Source organism: Gracilinanus agilis, chromosome 2, assembly GCF_016433145.1.
Source record: "Gracilinanus agilis isolate LMUSP501 chromosome 2, AgileGrace, whole genome shotgun sequence".
In the NCBI taxonomy this organism is placed as follows: Eukaryota; Metazoa; Chordata; class Mammalia; order Didelphimorphia; family Didelphidae; genus Gracilinanus; species Gracilinanus agilis.
The window spans coordinates 452,824,609-452,844,510 of NC_058131.1; the positions used below are offsets into that span (position 1 = coordinate 452,824,609).

A 19,902-nucleotide genomic window follows, 5' to 3' on the forward strand; every position below is an offset into this window, starting at 1 on the left:
ATCACTTCTTGCCTAGATCTTTTCCTTCATAAGTAAAAACAGATTCTTTGACCATATACAAAAGCATACATGCTTCATTGCACACCTGTAGTCTATGACCTCTACTGAGAGGAGGTAGTATTTTAATCAGTTCCCTAGAGTCAAGGTTGGTAATTACATTGGTTTGTGTTCTTTATTATCTAGCTTTTGTCAGCCAATTTAAATTTAACTTACTATATTTTAAAATTTAAGGTATGTTTTTAGAAAAAATTGTTTGAGATATCAAAAGGAGAAGATGCCTGCCACACAAATGCCAATGAGATATGGACATCCAGAAGGACATACAGATGTTTGTTTTGATGATTCTGGGAGGTAAAGTATTTTCCTAATATTTTATGCAAATAAATATTTGCATAACAGATAGAATAATATTTAAACATGTAAGCTTTAAGAAATATAATTTATTTTTTATGTTACATATGCAGTTGACCCACAATTATTCAAGGAGGGAACAGTAAAATAGATAATCCCTAATATCAGATCATAGAATCACTGACTTGAAACTATTTTAGAGTCAGGAAATCCTGAGTGTCAGTTTTTCACCTCTAAAACACAAATAATAATAATACCTATAATACTTAATTCACAATATTGTATGGTTCAAATGATAGAATGTATGTAAGTTATTTTGCAAACTAAGTGCTATCTAAATGACTGAAGATAAAATGTCTTTTGCAAAGAAAAGCAAGTATAAATGGATCATTTATATGGAGGGGAGTATTGTTTAAGAAGACTGGACAGGAAGAAAGGGGCCAAGTGGTAAAGGACATTAAATACCAAAGAACTCTATATTTTTATACTTATTTTACAGATAAGGAAACTGGAACAGACTGAGGTCAAGTGATTTACCCAGGGTTACACAGCTAATAATTGTCTGAAATGAAATCACATCTTCCTGACTCCAGGCCCAGTACCTTATCCATTGCATTTTCTAGCTAGAGAGAATAGGGAATCACTGGGGTTTATTGAGCAATGTTGTGGCCAGACTTTAGGAAAATCACTTTGACAGCTGAGTGGAGGATGAATTGGAGTAAAGAGAGCCCTAAGACTGGGAGGCCAATTAGAAGGTTGTTAAAATAATCTGAGTGAGGAGTGAAGGCCTGAACTGAGATGGTGACTGTGTAAGTAAAGAGGAAGGGATTTATATGAGAGGTACTATGAAAGTAGAAACAAGAAGACTTGGCAACTGATTGGATATGTAAGGTGAGTGAGAGTAAAGATTTGAGGATGACACCAGTGTTGCAAACCTAGGTGACCGAGAGTGGGCTTCATAGTAGTAATAGAGAAGTATAGAAGAATAGAGGATTTGGGTGAAAAAGATGAGTTCAGTTTAAGAGATCTTGAATTTGATTCCTGTAATCCGGTTTGAAATGTCTAATAGAACATAACATAGGACTGACACAGGAGAGAGACAAGACTGTATGTATAAATCTCTAATTTGCCAACTCAAAGGAGTAGATAAGATCAAGTGAGAGTGGGTACAGAGAGAAAAGAAGAGGTTCTAGAACAGAAGCTTGGGGAATACTCACATTTACTTGACATGATATGGGTGAAAATCTGATAAAGACACTTGGGAGTGGTCAGACAGTTAGAAGTAGAACCAAGAGAGAATAGTGTTATGAGAAGACAATGTATCCAGGAGAATAGTAATATACATTATATTATTATTTAATGTATTATTGAAATAATAATATAAGTTAATATTTATAATTATTGGTGTAATAGATTATAAATACATAACTAAAATGAAATAATTATGATATGACATTATAGATATTAAATAATGCAAAGTGCATTGCAAATTTCTCATTTGATCCTCAAAACAACCCTGGGAGGTAGAGCTACTATTATCCCTATTTTTCAAATGAGAAAACTGAGGCAGAAGGCAGTTTTATGAATTACCCTTGTTCCCAGAGCCAGTAAGTGCCATCTTCAAATCCAGTACTCTGTCCACTGCACCACCTACTCAACATATCAGATTCTATAGAGAGGTCAAGAAGGTCAAGAGATTTGAAGAGACATCAGTTATGGACATTTAAGAGATTATTAATAACTTTAGAGAGAGCAATTTCAGGTGAATGATGAAGTCAGAAGCCAGATAGCAGAAAATTTTTGAAGATAGAGAAGAAGTAGAGGCATTAAGTATAGCTGACTTTTTCAAGGAACTTAGCTAAGAAAGAGAGAAGAGCTATAGGTTAACTAGTAGAGATAGTAGAATAAAGTTAGAGTTGTGTATTTTTTTATGGGAGCCATGAATATATTTGTAGATTGAAAGGAAGGAACAAGTAGATATAAAGATGTGGGGACAATTTTCGGAAGAAGATGGGAGAGAGAATCAGAGGTGCTTATAGAGGGACTAGGCTTGGCAGGAAAGACTATCTCTTTAGATAACATGGTGAAAAAGGAAATAGTGAAGATTCATGTGAGAAGAAGGAACTTCGTGAATTACTTCAATTTTTTCAGTAAAATATGAGATGAGATCCTCTGCTGAAAGTTTTGAAGAGCTCTGCCAGAAGCAGGAGGCTTGAAATAAGAAAAGAAGATTCAGAAGAGCTGCTCTGGCTAGTTAGAGAGTCAATTAGGGAGTAAAAAAATTGCCTTGCTGCTGTGAGGGTATAGTTGGTTGTTAGATAACAAATATAGAATGAATTTGACCCAGTTAGCAGTTTCATGACTTCCTCCAGACCCATTTAGTAGCATATGAGTAGCACAGAAGGAAGTGTATAATGGAAGTAATCAAGTTGTGATTGAGCATGTATGGTTGGCAATAAGACCAAAGGAAAATGGAATAGAGAAGAGCCTAGTGTAGAATTCATCAAGTGGTTAAGATTGGGAGGGAAGGGAAGAGAGTATAATCAGTATAAGAGTAGCCTGGGGAAAGGTTTGAGGGTTATACAAATTACAATCAATAATGAGAATGAGTATGGTTGGGAGGAGTAAGGCATAGGGAAATCTAGAATGAAAGAAAGTTATAATCAGATAAAGGAATTTCTGAGTTCTTGAATATAGAAAAGATATTTTTAGGTGAGGAAATTATCCAGTGTCTTACTACCCCTATCTATAGTTGTGAGATAGAATACCTGAGTAGGTCATGGGAATGATGAGATTAAGGAAGTTGGAGATTAGAGTATGTAGGTTGAAATTTATCATTGTTAGGATTTGGGGTAAAGAGAGATAATTACTGAACTCATCAAAGAAAGAGGTGAGATTTCTTGGATTTTAGGGGACAATTGCCACCAGGATTTGAAATGGATGAAAAATTTAGATAGGGTAAACCTTAAAAGGTTTTTAAGTGATCAAAGTAGAGGGAGAATCTGGAAGTGACCCTAGGAAGCAATTCTTTCATCAGTGAATGATAAGAGGAAAAGTGTGAAAGAAAGTATAGTAAATGCTAGAAAGGTTGACCAGAGAAGCAGTGTCATCAGGAGGGAGCTAGATCTCAATGAATTCCAGAAGATAGGAGGGAGAGAGGAAAAATTAAGATCACAGGAAATTTGTTAATTGTAGAACAAGCATTCCAGAGAGCACAATGAAAAGGACAGGCAGATTTGGAGTAGGCTATTTCTGGATGGGAATAGAGAAGTAGAAGCTGGGATTGGGAAGTGGGTTTGGGGTTTTCACCAAGGAAAAATGAATTTGGATGGGAGATGGGTCTTTTGAAGGAAGCAGGCAATTAATATAATTCAAGGTTGTCCCTCAAATCAGATGAGGTCACTATTTTCTGGGAGTCCCTAAGGACCAGAAGGAGGTATGACTTGGGGATCCTAGGATCCAAGTCAGGAGGCAGAAAGTAGAAGTAAGAGATGGGCCCTCAAAAGTCTTATGTGACCTCTATGTTATATGCCACAATTTATATAAACTGAATAGTTGAGCTTATGTGTTTTTGTGACTGTTTAATTGCTTGAAAATTTTCATAAAGTGATCATGAATAACCATAGCATCTTAAAATTGAGAGCAGGAATGGGCACTTAGAAATCTTGTCCCATTCATTAATCTTTTGTTTAAATTTGAGGGTGAATAAATTTATCGGATGGCAAATTGATTTCATCATTAAAAATTATAACAATATGTCATTTAAACAATTATTTAATAAGACAAAAAACTAGGCTAGTTTTAATGTGTTAGTGTAGGTGTGTATATTTGCATGTATATGTATAAACATAAATTTTTTTACAAACAGTTGTATTGTAACTTGTGGAAGTGATGGAGATGTGAGGATTTGGAAAGACCTGGATGACGATGATCCTAAATCTATTAATGTTGGAGAAAGGGCTTATTCATGTGCTTTAAAGGTATTAAAAATGATTATAAGATCTTTTTGTTAAGATACTAGCTAAGTAGTCTGAATCTCATATTTTGGCAAACTAATGCTTTTCCAAAAGCTTATGAAATGTTTTGTCTGCTCTTTAAGAAATGAAAACATCAGGGAATAAAAATGTCAGTTTTTTAATTAATTTAATAATTTGGACATGATTTTCAAATTTTTTCTTCCTTTCTGTGAATCACTTGGTTAACAAAAAAAAAGAAAAAGTTTCACAAAATCAAAGTATCAAGTCTAATGTTACATATGTATGTGTATGTGTCTGTGTCTACAAACACTATGTATATAAATCCACAACTGTGCAAGGAAGGAAAAATTTTAATTTTTAAATTAGGTAGTATATCTTGCATAAGAGAGCTCTTTTTAATAATAAAGGACAGGCAATTTTTCTTCATAAATGAGCTTTACCATATTCCTGCTTTTCTTGAATGTTAGGGTAAAAGAATGAGAAATCAGATTTTAAATTGTTACCCTTAAATGTATATCTTTTGAATATTTCCTAATGCTTTATGGTATATAATTATGGTAATGATTAGTCAATTATTAGGAAAATTGAAACATGTTTTCAGAGAATGATTTATAAACTGTTAAGTATTCTGAAGGCATTTGGGAGGCTTGATAGTTTTTTGAAGTTTTAAATATGGAGAAATTTCTGGTCAGTTTTGATCCAAGTTGTCAAACATATTTAATTTTACAACTTTGTGATTAATAAATTCTTGTGTGTATTTTTTTTTTTTAGAAAGGAAAATTGGTCACCTCGGTATCTAATAATACTGTTCAAATTCATACATTCCCTAATGGAACTCCAGATGGCATACTGACTCGATTCACTACAAATGCAAACCATGTGGTCTTTAATAGAGATGGTTCCAAAATTGCTGCCGGATCTGGGTAATATTTGGTGTTGGGAAAGCTAGCAGTTTTATTTTATTTTATTTTTTCCCAATTATATGTAAAAACAATTTTTTTTAAACACTTACCTTCTGTCTTGGAGCCAATACTGTGTATTGGCTCCAAGGCAGAAGAGTGGTAAGGGCTAGGCAATGGGGGACAAGTGACTTGCCTAGGGTCACACAGCTGGAAAGTATCTGAGGTTAGATTTGAACCTAGGACCTCCTATCTCTAGGCCTGGCTCTCAATTCACTGAGCTCCCTAGCTGCCCCCTAAAAGCTAACAGTTTTATTACAAAATGATCTTGACACAAGTTGGAGATTATCAGTGTTGGAGGGATTGTGGAAGGACAAGAATGCTGATGCACTAGTTGAGCTACACTGCTTATTTTGGATTTTAGTTTGACCTAATTAGTCAAGAAAAGCAACTTGATTCAGCACACTGAACTTATGCTTCAAGGACTACAGTGATAGATATATAGGTGCAATATATGTTAAAATACTTGTAGAATTAGTCTTTGGGTTAGTAAAGAACTAGAAATGAAGTGGTTGCTCATTAATTAGGAAAAGGCCTGAAAAAACTATGGTATGTGAATATAACTGGAAATATTAGTGTAGGGTATGAAATGGCTTAGAGACATTCAGAGAAAGTAAAGATTTGTATAAACAGTGTAGAATAAAATAAGCAAAAGTAGGAGAGCAATATACACATTAACTATAACAATGTAAATGAAAAGAAAATTAAACCCCAAGTAACTGAAAAATTAGTGAAGCCCCCAGACAGCAAAATAGACCATGCTAATTCCAAGTCAGAGGACTGGCAATCTTTCTCCCTTATTACACATGAGCCTCAGGGTCATCCACTTAAACCTCTTTCTGCTTGAGTTTTCTCATTTATAAAATAATGAGGTTGATTAGCTATATGGCTTCTGAGGGACCTTCCAGTTCTAGATCTATGATACTATAATCTTGTGGCCTTGTTAGTTGGTTTTGTTACATCTTGCCACTATATCACCTCATTCTGGGCTTTAAAAATGGTTTTAGGATTGTAAACTCTTTGAAGAAATTAGCTATTTTCTTTGTAACTTCACACTTAATTTTAGCATATTATTTTGTAAATGATTCTCAGTATATGTTTTTGATTGAAAAAACAAGAATACAAAGATAAATCTTTGATATATAAACTTATCAAAATACTTTTGGTGAAGGCTAGACAAATGAACCAGAGTTAGATCTGGTCATTTGAAATTTCTCTTGTTTTTTAGGGATAGGGAAAATTATGAGTTCCTTGGGAGAGGGTTAGTATTAGCTAGGTACTGTAATAATAAGATTATAAAGTGTAGTATTAGGATGGAGACTGATTAGATACTTTGCCTTATGTTCACAAAGTATCCCAGTTCTCCTTCTTGAAGGAAAGTCCAAGAGTGAATCTTCCTTCACTGGGCTCAGTGCACAAACTGTCTTGGAGAGTATTATATATATTAATATATTATCAATATTTAATATACTACACAATATACAATAATATATTAAATATAAACAATAAAATATATAAATATATGTTTATTTGTATTATAAAGGTTAAATATAAGGATTAATAAAATAAGGATGTCTTAACAACTAAGGAAACTAGATTTCCACCCACTCCTCTTTCGTCACAAAACAAAATTCTGTTTCCGTAAATCTCCTTATCAATAACTAAAATCCCCAAAACAATATCTAACTAAATTGACTAAGTCCTTATATATAAGTTTAAGTATCTTCATATTAAAGTTGTCTCCAAGTAAGTAAAGGCAGTGAACCAAAATGACAGAGGCTCACTGAGCATAGTGTGGCTTTGAGGTGAGACTCAGAGTCCAAATAAGCAGGATTTTCTGTGATTCTTCTTCAAAACAAAATGTTATTACGACGGCAGATAGAAACTGGTTTCCTTCCATTTGTTTCCCAAAGTGGACAAAAAGAAAACTACCAAGGTAGTTCAAATTTTCTCTTCATTTCTTCTCAAAACCAAGGTAATGGTCAGAGAGAGGGAAAAGGCTGGCTAACCCTCACAACAGTTGGGGATTAATTGACACTGCTCCGCTCTCACATCTCTCCTTTCTTTCATTCTAAGCCTTGTACAGGATCCTCTGCACGAGCCTCTCTGCAAGTCTTGAGACAAAACATTCCAGATTCTTTAACTTAGCAAGCTTATCTTATCAAATACATATTTTCTAATCTCATTCTTATAATACCCTCATAATTTTAAAAACATAGAATACTTAAGTTGGAAATGTAGAAAAGCTTAACATATAGCCAGTGCAGATATTTAATAAATTATCAGGATTTTGGAATGTAATTTCAGGAAGTTAAATGAAGTTGTCAAAATCAGGCATCACTAAAATACTTATTAAGAAAAATACTTAAATCATAATTATTTTAAAATATGGATTACATTTGAGTCATGTTTTTTAAAAAGTTTCTACTTTTATACATATGATAATTTCATTGTTTACAGTGATTTTATGGTGAAAGTCATGGATGTGATGGATAGCACCCAACAGAAAACATTTCGAGGACATGATGCCCCTGTACTAAGTGTTTCCCTTGATCCGAAAGACATCTTTCTGGTAGTTTTTAAAATTTGTTTTCCTTTATACCTTGCTACAAATATGTGTTTTTTGATTTAGAAGAGAATCACTAAGTAGAAACTTATATTCAATTTGATAAACTATTTTCATTTGTCATTTGGCTTAGGCTTTTTAATAGAAATATATCTGTAACTTATTTACCCATTCAGGCATCAGCAAGTTGTGATGGCTCAGTTAAAGTATGGAAAATCTCAGATCAGGTAAACTATCATTAATTTCTATTTAAATATTTCCTGATGTATTTCTAGATTAGCTTAGATATTTACTGTTTATAATTTTGCCTGATATCATTCATCAGAATAGCCTAATAATGCTCAGATAAGTAACTTTTTTTTTCCTTTTCATCTTTAAGTAGCATTAGATGGACTTTTTGTCTACTCACATATTTGGGTGTTATATAGGAACATAATTCAAAAAAGGGATATATATGTAAATTATGTTTATGAAGACTTGGATTTATAAAAAACCTAGAGTTTTCTTATTTCCTCAAGGATAAAATATAAACCCTCCTATTTGTTATTTTAAAGTACTTCTAATCCTTCAAGTCTCAACTTACTTTTCCAGCAGTAAATGTACATTACTTATACCCCAGACACACTTTATTGTCCAGCTATACTGGACTATATCTTCCTCAAACAAAATGATCCATCCTCATGCTTGGAATATATTCCCACCTTCTCCTCGCCTCTTAGAGTCTCTAGTTTTCTTCAAGTTTTAGACCATACTACCTTTTACATGAGGCCTTTTTCTGAATTCCACCACACTCCCCCTAGCTAGTAATTAAATTCCTCTTTTCTTACTTTATATATTCCTATAGATGATAACTACAATTATTAAGTGCTTGTCATGTATCAGGCACTATTCTAGGCCCTGAGAGTACAAAGATAAAAATAAAAGTGTCTCTTCTCAAGTTGCTTACCTTTATATGCACATTTGTATTCTCAAACAGAATATAAATTGGCATATCCAACAAATGCTTGTTGGATGAATGAGTACATACTATCATATTGCATGTACATTATTAGTAGTAATAATAATTTAAAATTTGTACCCTATCTGCTTTCAAAAGCACTCACAATATTAAACAAATCCAATATATTTTACATATTTATAGTTTTAAAAAGATTTACTTACATAGAATCAAAACAAAAAAACAAATTTGCTGCTTTGTCATTTTGTGAGAATTTTTCATCATTTAACAATAAAATTTTAACTGAAAAGCTATTATTATGTTGCTTTAAAACCTGTATATTTGCATTTTGCATAATTTTCTGAGATTTTCACAAAGGAAAATAATTTTCTAATTTTTTAAAATCAGACATGCACTATTAGTTGGCCATTGCTACAAAAATGTAACGATGTGATAAATGCAAAATCAATATGCAGACTTGCTTGGCAGCCCAAAAGTGGGAAGGTAAGTAAAACTTGCAAACATTTTAATTAAATAATAATTTAATTGATTATAACTTTTTGCCCAAGTCTATCAACTTTTAATTATGAGGCCTTCAATATGCTCAGAAACATTAGAATCTAAATCAAAGCTAATGTGGAAATAATTGAAGACCTTTTTTTCTTCTTGACACTTAAGAATTTTCTTAAAAAAAAATAATTTTACTTGCTACATTTAAAAATACATTTAAAAAAAATTTTCATTTCCTTTTAAAAAACAATTTTTTCTCTCTAAATCTTTTTTTTACTGAATTGAGATGTTAAAAATTGATGTGTTGGGGCAGCTGGGTAGCTCAGTGGAGTGAGAGTCAGGCCTAGAGACAGGAGGTCCTAGGTTCAAACCCGGACTCAGCCACTTCCCAGCTGTGTGACCCTGGGCAAGTCACTTGACCCCCATTGCCCACCCTTACCAATCTTCCACCTATGAGACAATACACCTACGTACAAGGGTTTAAAAAAAAAACAAACAAACAAACAACAAAAAAATTGATGTGTTCATGATGCAAATTTTTGTTTTGGATTTTGGAATAACCATCAAAAATACATATTATTCTCTGTCACTATGATAACAGTTGGAAATGTATAAGAAATTTTTCTTGAAAAGTTTAAAAATCAAAAGCTATTTTCAAAATTTTGTAAGAATTCTAGGGCTTTTGAGGATGAATACACGGTTTCCTTTTTCTGGCCTATCACTATACCTTCTTCTCATCAGAGGAGACTAATTATACAGTTTCAAAGTTCTAGTTGTTTGTACATCCAATTTTTAACTACTAGTTGCCAACTTTTAAGTAATAGTATCATATACCAGAATTTTAGTGTACTAAGTTGAACTGGAGATGAAAGACCATATAGCATTATATTAAAAATGTTTTGATTAGTAATAATAACTTTCTTTTTTCTCAGTATAGTTAATGCTTCAATAACTTACATTAAAACTTTCATTTTCTTTTTATTCTCTAAATAAATTGTTTAATTTGATCTAAAATATTTACATTCCTAATAGTTACTGGCAATTCCAGTGGGAAACACCATCAAACTATACAAAAGAGAAACTTGGAGAAATGAAGTTGATCTTTCGGATAATTTTATCACTCTGGTAGGTTTTATTGTTCACTTTTTCACTAGAGGGAGAACATTTAATAACATACTCTTCCTTGAATTGATAGGATAAACTCAGTTACGTATTGTATTTCATTCTTGCTGTTGATGCTTCATTTGTGTCTTTCTTTCCAAAGCTTTAGGTCACAGTTATGATTGTTACACAATAATCATAGATCATGTGATAAAATGTCATAATAGATTTTTAAAAAATATACCATATTAAAATGTATTTTCTTTTAAAAATTGATACTTTTTTAAACAGTCATTTCCTGTATACTCTCCAACTTTTCAGTGATCCTACCTAGTAACAAAACAAAACATAAAGTTTAAAAAACAACACATAAGATAATTAACAAATGTGATTTTTTTTTGAAAAAGAGGAAAATCAAATTGTTCATATTGAAATAAAAAAATAATTCATAACAACTGGGGACAAAGTAAAGGAATTTATCACAAATGATTTTGCCTAATTATATGCTAACAAAATTGGTAACTTAGAAGAAATGGATGAATATTTGTAATAATATAAAATACCTAAATTTTCAAAAGAAGAAGTAAACCATTTAACCCAGTATCAAAAAAATAAATTTTAAAAGCCACAAATAAAATTCTAAAGAAACAAACCTTGGGACCAGATTGATTTCCAAGGGAATATTATTTAATGTTCAGAGAATAATTCCAATTTTACTTAATTTGTAATAATAAGAAAAGATGTCAGCCTTCCACTCTTTCTGTGATAAGTAATATGATTTTGATACTTAAATCAAAGAGACAAAGAGAAAGGAAACTTTAGATCAATATCCCAAACAAATATTGACACAAATTTTTAAAATAAAATATTAGCAAGTGTACTTGAACAACATATTATTAAAATTATATTCTTTGACCAGGTTGAGTTTCTATCAGAAATACAGAATTGGTTCAGCATAATGAAGATACAAAATATAATAAGACACTTTAGTAATGCAAATATCAAAAACCATATGTTTATATCAGTAAGTGCTGAAATGACTTGATAAAATCTAGCACCCATTTCTTTTAACTCTAAAACACAGAGATAAGTCAACCTTTCCTTAATATATAAATTATCTAGTTCCTAGAGCAAGCATATTTAATGTAGGAAAGGTAGAAACTTTTTTAATAAGATTAAGGGACAGTCAGTTATCATCACTACATATTTTTGTAAGTGATATGATTTATTTAGAAAACCTAAAGAGTCCATCAAAAATTTATTCAAATAATTAATAAATTCAACAAAGTTGTAGGATATAAAATAAATCCATATAAGTAATCAGTGTTTTTGTGTGTCACAAACAGAATCCAGCAAGAATAGCTAGAAGAGGGGCAGCTAGATGGCTCAGTAGATAAGAGAACCAGGCCTTGAGACAAGAGATCTTGCTTTCAAATCTGTCCTCAGACATTTCCTATCTGTGTGACCCTAGGCAAATCACTTAACCTCAATTACTTAGCCCAGTGATGATGAAACTTTGGCATGAGTGCCAAAGATGACACACAGAACACTCTGTGAGTATGTGCCAACCCTGCCTCCTCCCTTCAGTTTGTTACTAGAAAGGCAGAGGGACTCAGGCAGAGCTGCTCCCTCTCCCCCTTTCCACTGTGCCTGATGACATTTTTCACATCCCCCTCCCCTCTGCCCAGCAGCCCAATGGGAGTGCACAGTGGGTAAGGTGGGCAACTCAACAGGTCGCAGAACTGAAAGGGAACAGAGCTTTTGGGCCACTCCCCTCCTTTTTTTATTATTACTCTTGAAATTTGTGACCTTTTTCAAGATTAATAATGAAAAAAGTGGGAAGGAAGGAAGTCTATCAGTACCAAATCTTAAATTGTATTATAAAGCAGTAATCATCAAAACAATTTGGTAGGCTCTGGTTTAAAAAAAAAAAAGAAGAAAACAAACCTGGTAACATGGTGTTTGGTAAACCCAAAGACCAAAGAAAGTCTATTTGACATAAAATTTCTGGGGAAACAAACAACAGTGTCATAAAAATTAGATTTAGAATAATACATATCATAGACCAAGTTAAACATCACAAATTAGAGAAGCAAAGAAGAAAATTGCCTTTTAGATCTGTGGATAAGGGAAAAGTTGATGACTAAACAAGCAGTAGAAAGAATATTGGAAAATGGAAAGCTTTGATTTTATAAAACTTATTTTCTGAACAAATCTAATGTAGTCAAAATTAGAAGGGAAATAGGTAAGTGGGAAAAATCTTTCCAGCGAATTTCTCTGATAAAATTCTTATATCCAATTTACATAGAAATTGCTATAATCTTTTATGACTAAGAATCATTCTCCAATAGAGAAGTGGTTAAAGGATATGAAGAGGTAGTTTTCAAAGGAAGAAATCCAAGTTAGCAATAACCATATGAAAAAATATTCTAGATGACTAACAATTAGAGAAATGCAAATTAAAATAAATTTGAGGTTTCATCTCACACCCATCAGGCAAAGATGCCAAAAAAAAAAAAAAAAAAGAGAGAGATATTAGAGAGGCTTTGGAAAAACAAGCACACTAGTGCACCGTTTGGTGGAGCTGTAAATTGGAAGGAAGGAAGGAAGGAAGGAATAAAGAAAGGAAGGAAGGAAGAAAGGAAATAAGCATTTTATTAAGCACCTCCTATGGGTCAGGCATTGTGCTAGGTATTTTATTTGATCCTCACAATAAACCTGGTAGGCAGGTGCTGTTATTCAGATGTTATTATCTCTATTTTACAGTTAAGGAAACTGAGGCAAATAGAGATTAAACCTTAACTTACTCAGGGTCACAGAGCTAGGAAATGCCTGAGGTTATCCTTAGGGTCTGATATCTTCAGGGGAAAACCAGCTTTCAGTAATCACAAATAAATGAAAGAATACACAAAGGAAAAGCTCAAGGTGTTTTTATAATAGAATCTAGGTTTCAAAAGTCTCTTTTAGCTTTCATTAATTTATCAATGATGGCAGACCTTCCATAAAGATAGTGATATTTTTCACTTCTTTTTTGCCATAGTTGAGGTTTTGCTTTTTACTTAGGGAAGTAAACAAATCTATTAGTATATCCTGGCTTTTGATGATAAATAATTGAATTGTAGAATCATATGATCTCAGATTTGGATAAAATAATAGATTTTTAAATTTTTGTTTTTATAATTTGCTAATTTTTGCTCTCAAGCCTATAGCTAAAATAATAGTTTCAAAGAATAGTTTAATGTTTATTGGAGGATAGGCTTTTATTTTTTTCTATGTAACTACTGCATTTCTTGGTGTAATGTAATCTAATTAGAGGTTTTCTGAAACCCAGGATAAAGCCATTTATGGAATAATAGCAGCTAGCATTTCTGTAGTGCTTTAAGGTTTACAAAGTGCTCTACATGTATTATGATTTGTTCATATTATTATATCATGTTTCCAACAACCCTATAAAGTAGGTGCTATTAGTATCTTCATTTTATAAGATGAGATATAAGATGAGATAAGAATATTGAGGCTTAGAGAGGTTAAATGACTTGCTAATGGTCCTATAGCTCACAGGTATCTAAGACAAGATTTGAATTTAGGTTTTCTTGATTCCAGTTCTATGCTATACGCTGTGATACCTAGTCGCTAAATCAAAATGAGTATATGATCTTAACTTATCTAAAACTGTCTTTGTTTTATTATCTTTTCTTCTTGGTAGCCCCTCAATGTAGTGACCTGGTCTCCTTGTGAAAAATATTTGGCTGCAGGGAGTATAAATGGTTGTATTGTCATTTGGAATGTGGAAACCAAAGACTGCATGGAAAGGTAGAGTTGGATATACATTGTCTGTCTAATTCCTCTTTGGTTTTGAAGAATCCATTTGATTTCCTCTAACTAGCATTTACTGAAAGAATTATGTTTATTGGATTTTCTTTATTGTGTTTTAAATTCAACCTCTACTTTTTATTTTTAGGGTGAAACATGAGAAAGGTTATACAATTTGTGGCCTGGCGTGGCACCCTACTTCTAGGCAAATAGCATATACAGATGCTGAAGGAAACTTGGGATTACTGGAAAATGTTTGTGATACAGATGGAATAAAGTCAAGTAGTAAAGTAATTCTATATAAATTTGGTCATTAATTAGTGATTATGCATAGTATTCTACCTAAGATATGGCTAATATATATTCTAGGAAAGAACATTTGACAGATTATTGTCTATTTATATCTCATTTGTTAATTATAGTCATTTACTTGTCTGCCTACCAGAATCATTAGAGCGAACAAGAAAATGAAAATGTTTTAAATTTCCACAGTTGTTAGAATTGTATAATCTTCCAATTTTATAGCATGTTCTTATGGTGATATTTGAAAGATAAAATCAGTGATTAACTTTTATGATAGAACCCTAATTCAAAAATTTCTTAATCCTTGGATCTGCCAAAACATTAGTCTGTTGAATGTAGTTTATTCACAGATATTTCTTTTAAAAAAGAGCAATTAAATATTTATTTAATACTTACTATGTACAATATTCTGTGAGGAATTAAAATAGGGTCCTTATTCCAACCCTCAGGAAACTTACCATCTAACTTGGGAAAGATTTACATATACCAAAGATAATTTACAATATAAGGCAGTAATTTTTACTGGCCAAATAAGTGGTATAGAAAACTAATGTTATAGAAGTGAATAGATATTTTTCAATTGATTATTGATTAACTAGGTTAACTTATGTTTAATTAAGTTTTCCTAAATCCTGGGGTTAATTCATTTTTTTAAAGGTTTGTGGCATGGGAAACAAAGATTACAATGATCTTTTTGATGGCGATGATGATAATGATAATACTGACAACAGTAATTTTTTAAATGAAAATCTGGAATTCCAATTAACTCCAAAAGGAAGAATAAATTATGAAGATGAGGAAGATGATCTTATGTTGGCTTCAGGTTATTCTAAACACAGAAATCACATCCTAGAAGATGATGACAGTTCAGTTGGTAAGAGCCTAACAATGTATATATGATAGGCCATAGGTGGTAAATTATTTTAATTTTTAATTGAGATAATTAAATTCCTGAAGATTTCTTTCTTTCTTCCTTTCTTTTTTTTTTAAACCCTTATCTTATGTCTTAGAATCATTACTGTGTATTGGTTCTAAGGCAAAAGAATGGCAAGGGCTAGCCAATGGGGGTTAAGTGACTTGCCTAGGATCACATAGCTGAGAAGTGTGTGAGGCCAGATTTGAACCTAGGACCTCCCATCTCTAGGCCTGGTTCTCAATCCACTGAGCTACCCAGCTGCTCCCCCTGAAAGTTTCCTAATTATTATTTTTGATATGTCAGATCTGGCAAAAGCCAGAGATAGTGTATTGATTTTGGAATTGCATTTGAGACAGGATGAAGAAATGTCAGAGAGGTGATATTACAGTTAAATATTCATAACTCATGAATGGCTAGACACAAAGAATATTGATTAAAGTATTGGTGCTAATTTTGAGAGAGGTTTCTAGAGTCAAGAAATAGAATTCTGTCCTATTTTACATCTATATCAATGACTTGATCTAGTTTCATATTTGTGCATGACAAAATGTAAAGTGGAGAAGCTTATATATTTGATGATGGAATCTATTCAAAAAGTTTACATCTACTACCACACCAATGCAACTACCAACAATTTGGAAACTGGTCTTGATCAAGGACACATGACAAAACTAGTGGAAATGTGCATCAGCCATGGGTGGGGGGAGTGCGGGGGGCGAAGGGGAAAGGAGGAACATGAATCATGTAACCATGTTAAAAATGAATATTAATAAATGTTTAAAAAAAAACAGATGGAAAAAAAAAGTTTACATCTAGTTAGAATAATGTACCACATTTCATAATGTAATAGTTAAAATTAAATTATGAGGCTGTTAGGAGTTTTAACAATTTAATCAAAGTAGTGATAGTAAAGTGTAAGGGGGAAAAGGGGGGTTTCTGGTTCAATATATTAAAAGGTTAGGTTGCCAGGGAATTGAATAATTATCAATTCCCAATTAAAGAATAACCTCAAGTCAAAATGACTTTTGTGGAAGTTTATTTACAAATGAGAAGAGAAAGTAAGAAATTTAAAGAGAGGATAAGGTAAGATAATTAACCTGACAAACTAAATAATTTGCTTAGATCCCTGGTTTAACAGATCTAACTGGTCCTCAATTGGAAAAAGGACAAGCCTTGAGCTGACTGGTAAGGCTCCAAAAATATGGAGGCATATGAAGCAAAAGCTTCAGTTACAGAGTCTCTTTTGAAAGGGAAGTTCCTTAAGAGAAGTTCAGGAAGATTCAGTCTTTACACTCACCACGTGGAATTCCAAAGGAAAGATTTAAGAATAGTCTTACCAAGACCTTAAGGTCCCAGGTCCAGATCATAAACCAGAAGTGCTCCTTCAGATCCCGTTCACAAAACAGAAGAAAACCCTCAGCTCACTGAACTCTCTTTTTAAAGATGCCTCTTTTGTGTTACTTCCTGTGCCTTACTCTTAGTTTACGTGCCTAATCACAATAGATGCTTTTCTTAGGACTGCCCAGGAGGCAGTCAGTAAATTCTGATTTGTCACTCACTCTAGCACACATGGGTTACAGACCTCCCAACTTGTGAGTTAAGTGAAGATGTTTTCACCTTTGGTGATTAAATCTAAAGATGGGCTGGGTAAATTTAATCTCATTATCACAAAAGAGAGGGAAATGTAGGAAAGAGGGAGCATTGACAGGGGTTTCCTCAGGTTCCAGTCTCTAGCCAGAAGAGTGTGAAAGTGTGTGTCTAGAACCTAGGTCTTGCCTTTATAAGGAGTTTTCTCCACCCACTAGCTCTCCCATGTCACATCTCAGGAACCATTCATAGTTCCTTAATTTGCCTAACTCTTCCCCAGGAGGAGGGAGCAGTGCTTGTGGGATTAGTTTCCCATCTTGTTGGTTTCAGCTTTCTCTGAGAACCTGTCCATCCCTGCACATCTCAATGGTAAATGCGGATTGATTATATCAAAGGTTGCTGACTGATTATATCAAAACAAAACAAGTTCCCTTCCTACAATAAAATGAAATTTAGGAGGACTAAATTCCAGGTATTATACTAAAAAAATTTTAAGCTAAGTTTATTGGTATGGAGTAGGAGCCATTTGGCCTCATAGACTTTGTGTGAAAAGATTAGAGATTTTTGTTTATAGTTGGCTCAATACAAGGCATGAAAGTAGTTGCCATAAAAGCTCCTCTAATCATAGAAATTTAGGGGATAGAGCGCCCCCAGGAGTCAAACCCATCTGGTATTGAGTCTTGCCTCTGACTTACATTGGTACTGTGGCAAATTGCCCAACCTCTCAATGTCATTGTGTTGCTTTGTAAAGGTTAAAATTTAAAGTTGGACTAAATGTATAAAAATGTGGTTGCCAAAAATATATTACTTAAGTCAGAATGACTTTTTTATCGCAATTTATTTACAAAAGGAGAAAGAGTAAAAATAAGGGTAATGAGAGTAAGTAGAGCAGATAATTACTCCAGCTAGCAGGGCTTCAGAGGCCCCAGCAAAGGGAGGCCCAGAAGTAAACTAAGCAAAGATTCCAGCTATGAGGCCTTCTCCAAACAGGGGCCTCTCCAGAGGCCTGTCTCTCCAGAAAGTCAGGAAAGAAGTCAGCCTTTTCACTCACCCACGTGGTAGTTCAAGGGGAGAGATTCAAGAACAGTCTCACCAAATTTCAGAGTCTCAGGTCCACGAACAGATTCTTCACCAGCCTTGAACTCAAACTCTGAACTCTGAAGAACTGCCCCTCACAGGAAGTTGCAACTGCTTTTAAAGATGCTTCTTTGGGTCACTTCCTGTGTATTCCTTCCACTTTACATGGACCAATTGTAGTTTTAGCTTTGCTTAGGACTGCTTGGGGGCAGTCAGTCGTTTTTGATTTGTCACTCACTTTAGCACAATCCAATTTGCTAAGACCAGTGGAACAAAATTGCCAAGACACTATTTCCCCATTGGCTGATTGGCAGGTCAGATTGTTCATAGTTTGTATGAGATAATCAGAGATTGGTCTTTATTTTCCCAGTACATTCTTAGCTTGTGTTCTTTATTTCCTTGGTAAATATGATTTTCTGACTTTCTATTCTAGAAGTTGCATTGATCGGAAAAGGGTCTTATGAAAAATATGAAGAGAAAGATGAGCAAACTCATGCTCTGCCACTTATAACTTCCCAAAGGCCATTTTATGATGGGCCAAGGCCATCTCCCCCACAAAAGCCATTCCAATCTGGTTCTACTCCCCAACACCTCACCCATCGGTTCATGGTAAGGTTCATTAGGAGGTTTGTACTTATGAAACAATACAAAACCTTGATTGTAGTTTAGTTAATTTTTTGTTTAGTTCAAGGTAAGAAATTTTTCCAAGTGTATGACTGTACCGTCTTATTGAGTGTATTGTACTGAACATAACTGCACCGTTTTTCAATGATTTTACCTTTTTCAGTGCATTTAGAATATTTTTCATTTTGCAGTAGCAAAGCTATTAAAGGAATAATAAGCTCATGGTTCTTTTAGGTGGAATAAATCTGAGAAGAATTATGTTTAAAAATCAAGGAGCGCATTTTATTTTGAAATGTTTGTGAAACTTTCATTGCAATTGTCATTGCTCATGAGGTTTAATCTCGTGGTCATTATTTACTATGTAATATGTGGATTTTGAAGAAACTATAGTTGGAGAAAAAGCATATCACCAAGTCTTTCTTTCTGCCTCCTTGTTTCCTTTACCTGGAATATACTTCATCCTTATCTCTGCATCTTACAATCCCTGGCTTCCTTTAAAACTTAGCTCAGATGCTACCAGCTACTAGAACCTCCTCCTCCCCACCCCCTTGTATTTGCCATATATATTTTATCTACATTTATATATGCATATTACTTCCCCCAACACAATGGAGCTTGCTCCATGAAGGCAGGGATTGTTTCTGTCTAATATCTATCTAATAGGATTGTTTCCCATTTGTCTTTATCCCCAGTGTCCAGTGTGTAAACATTATTTACTAAGTGCTTATTGTATATTGGCTTAATGTCTTGCAGTGAGTCAGTATTATATCTTTATAGAAGGCTAGAACTGTCTCTAACTAGGCCATCTCTCTCACCAGGGACTCTGCCCCTGGAATCACTCTGGGCTTTAATAGGCAAGCTTTGACCTTAAGTGACTTAGTTCTAGGCCTCCACAACACTAAATGGACATTAACAGCCATGCCACTGTTATCCCAGCTCTCCTTCCAGGCATTGTCTTCTCCATTAGAATGTAAGCTTCTTGATGGCAGGGACAATTTTTCTTGCTTTCATTAGTTTACCCAGTATTTAGGACAGTGCCTAGTACAGAGTAAGTGCTTAATAAATGCTCTCCCTCTCTCTCCCCCCCCCCCCCTCTCTTTCTCTCTCTCTTCTAGGGTTTCAAATGCCTGGTTCTTCATAACTCCAACTTAAATTTTTATTCCGGCATCATAAGCCAAATA

General features: G+C 33.6%; 1 protein-coding gene across 1 annotated transcript in view; it reads left to right on the top strand.

Annotated features, from left to right (window-relative positions):
• The first annotated feature begins 274 nt into the window (after positions 1–274).
• Positions 275–19,902, top strand: part of WDHD1 (WD repeat and HMG-box DNA binding protein 1) — a 77,464-nt gene continuing 57,836 nt past the window's right edge. Inside the window, exons 1-11 of the mRNA XM_044661978.1 lie at positions 275–351; positions 4,220–4,331; positions 5,100–5,251; positions 7,748–7,859; positions 8,030–8,080; positions 9,199–9,294; positions 10,333–10,425; positions 14,108–14,214; positions 14,363–14,504; positions 15,175–15,391; positions 18,531–18,706. Of these exons, the coding sequence (XP_044517913.1) occupies positions 275–351; positions 4,220–4,331; positions 5,100–5,251; positions 7,748–7,859; positions 8,030–8,080; positions 9,199–9,294; positions 10,333–10,425; positions 14,108–14,214; positions 14,363–14,504; positions 15,175–15,391; positions 18,531–18,706 (1,335 nt within the window). The remainder of the gene's footprint in view (positions 352–4,219; positions 4,332–5,099; positions 5,252–7,747; positions 7,860–8,029; positions 8,081–9,198; positions 9,295–10,332; positions 10,426–14,107; positions 14,215–14,362; positions 14,505–15,174; positions 15,392–18,530; positions 18,707–19,902) is intronic.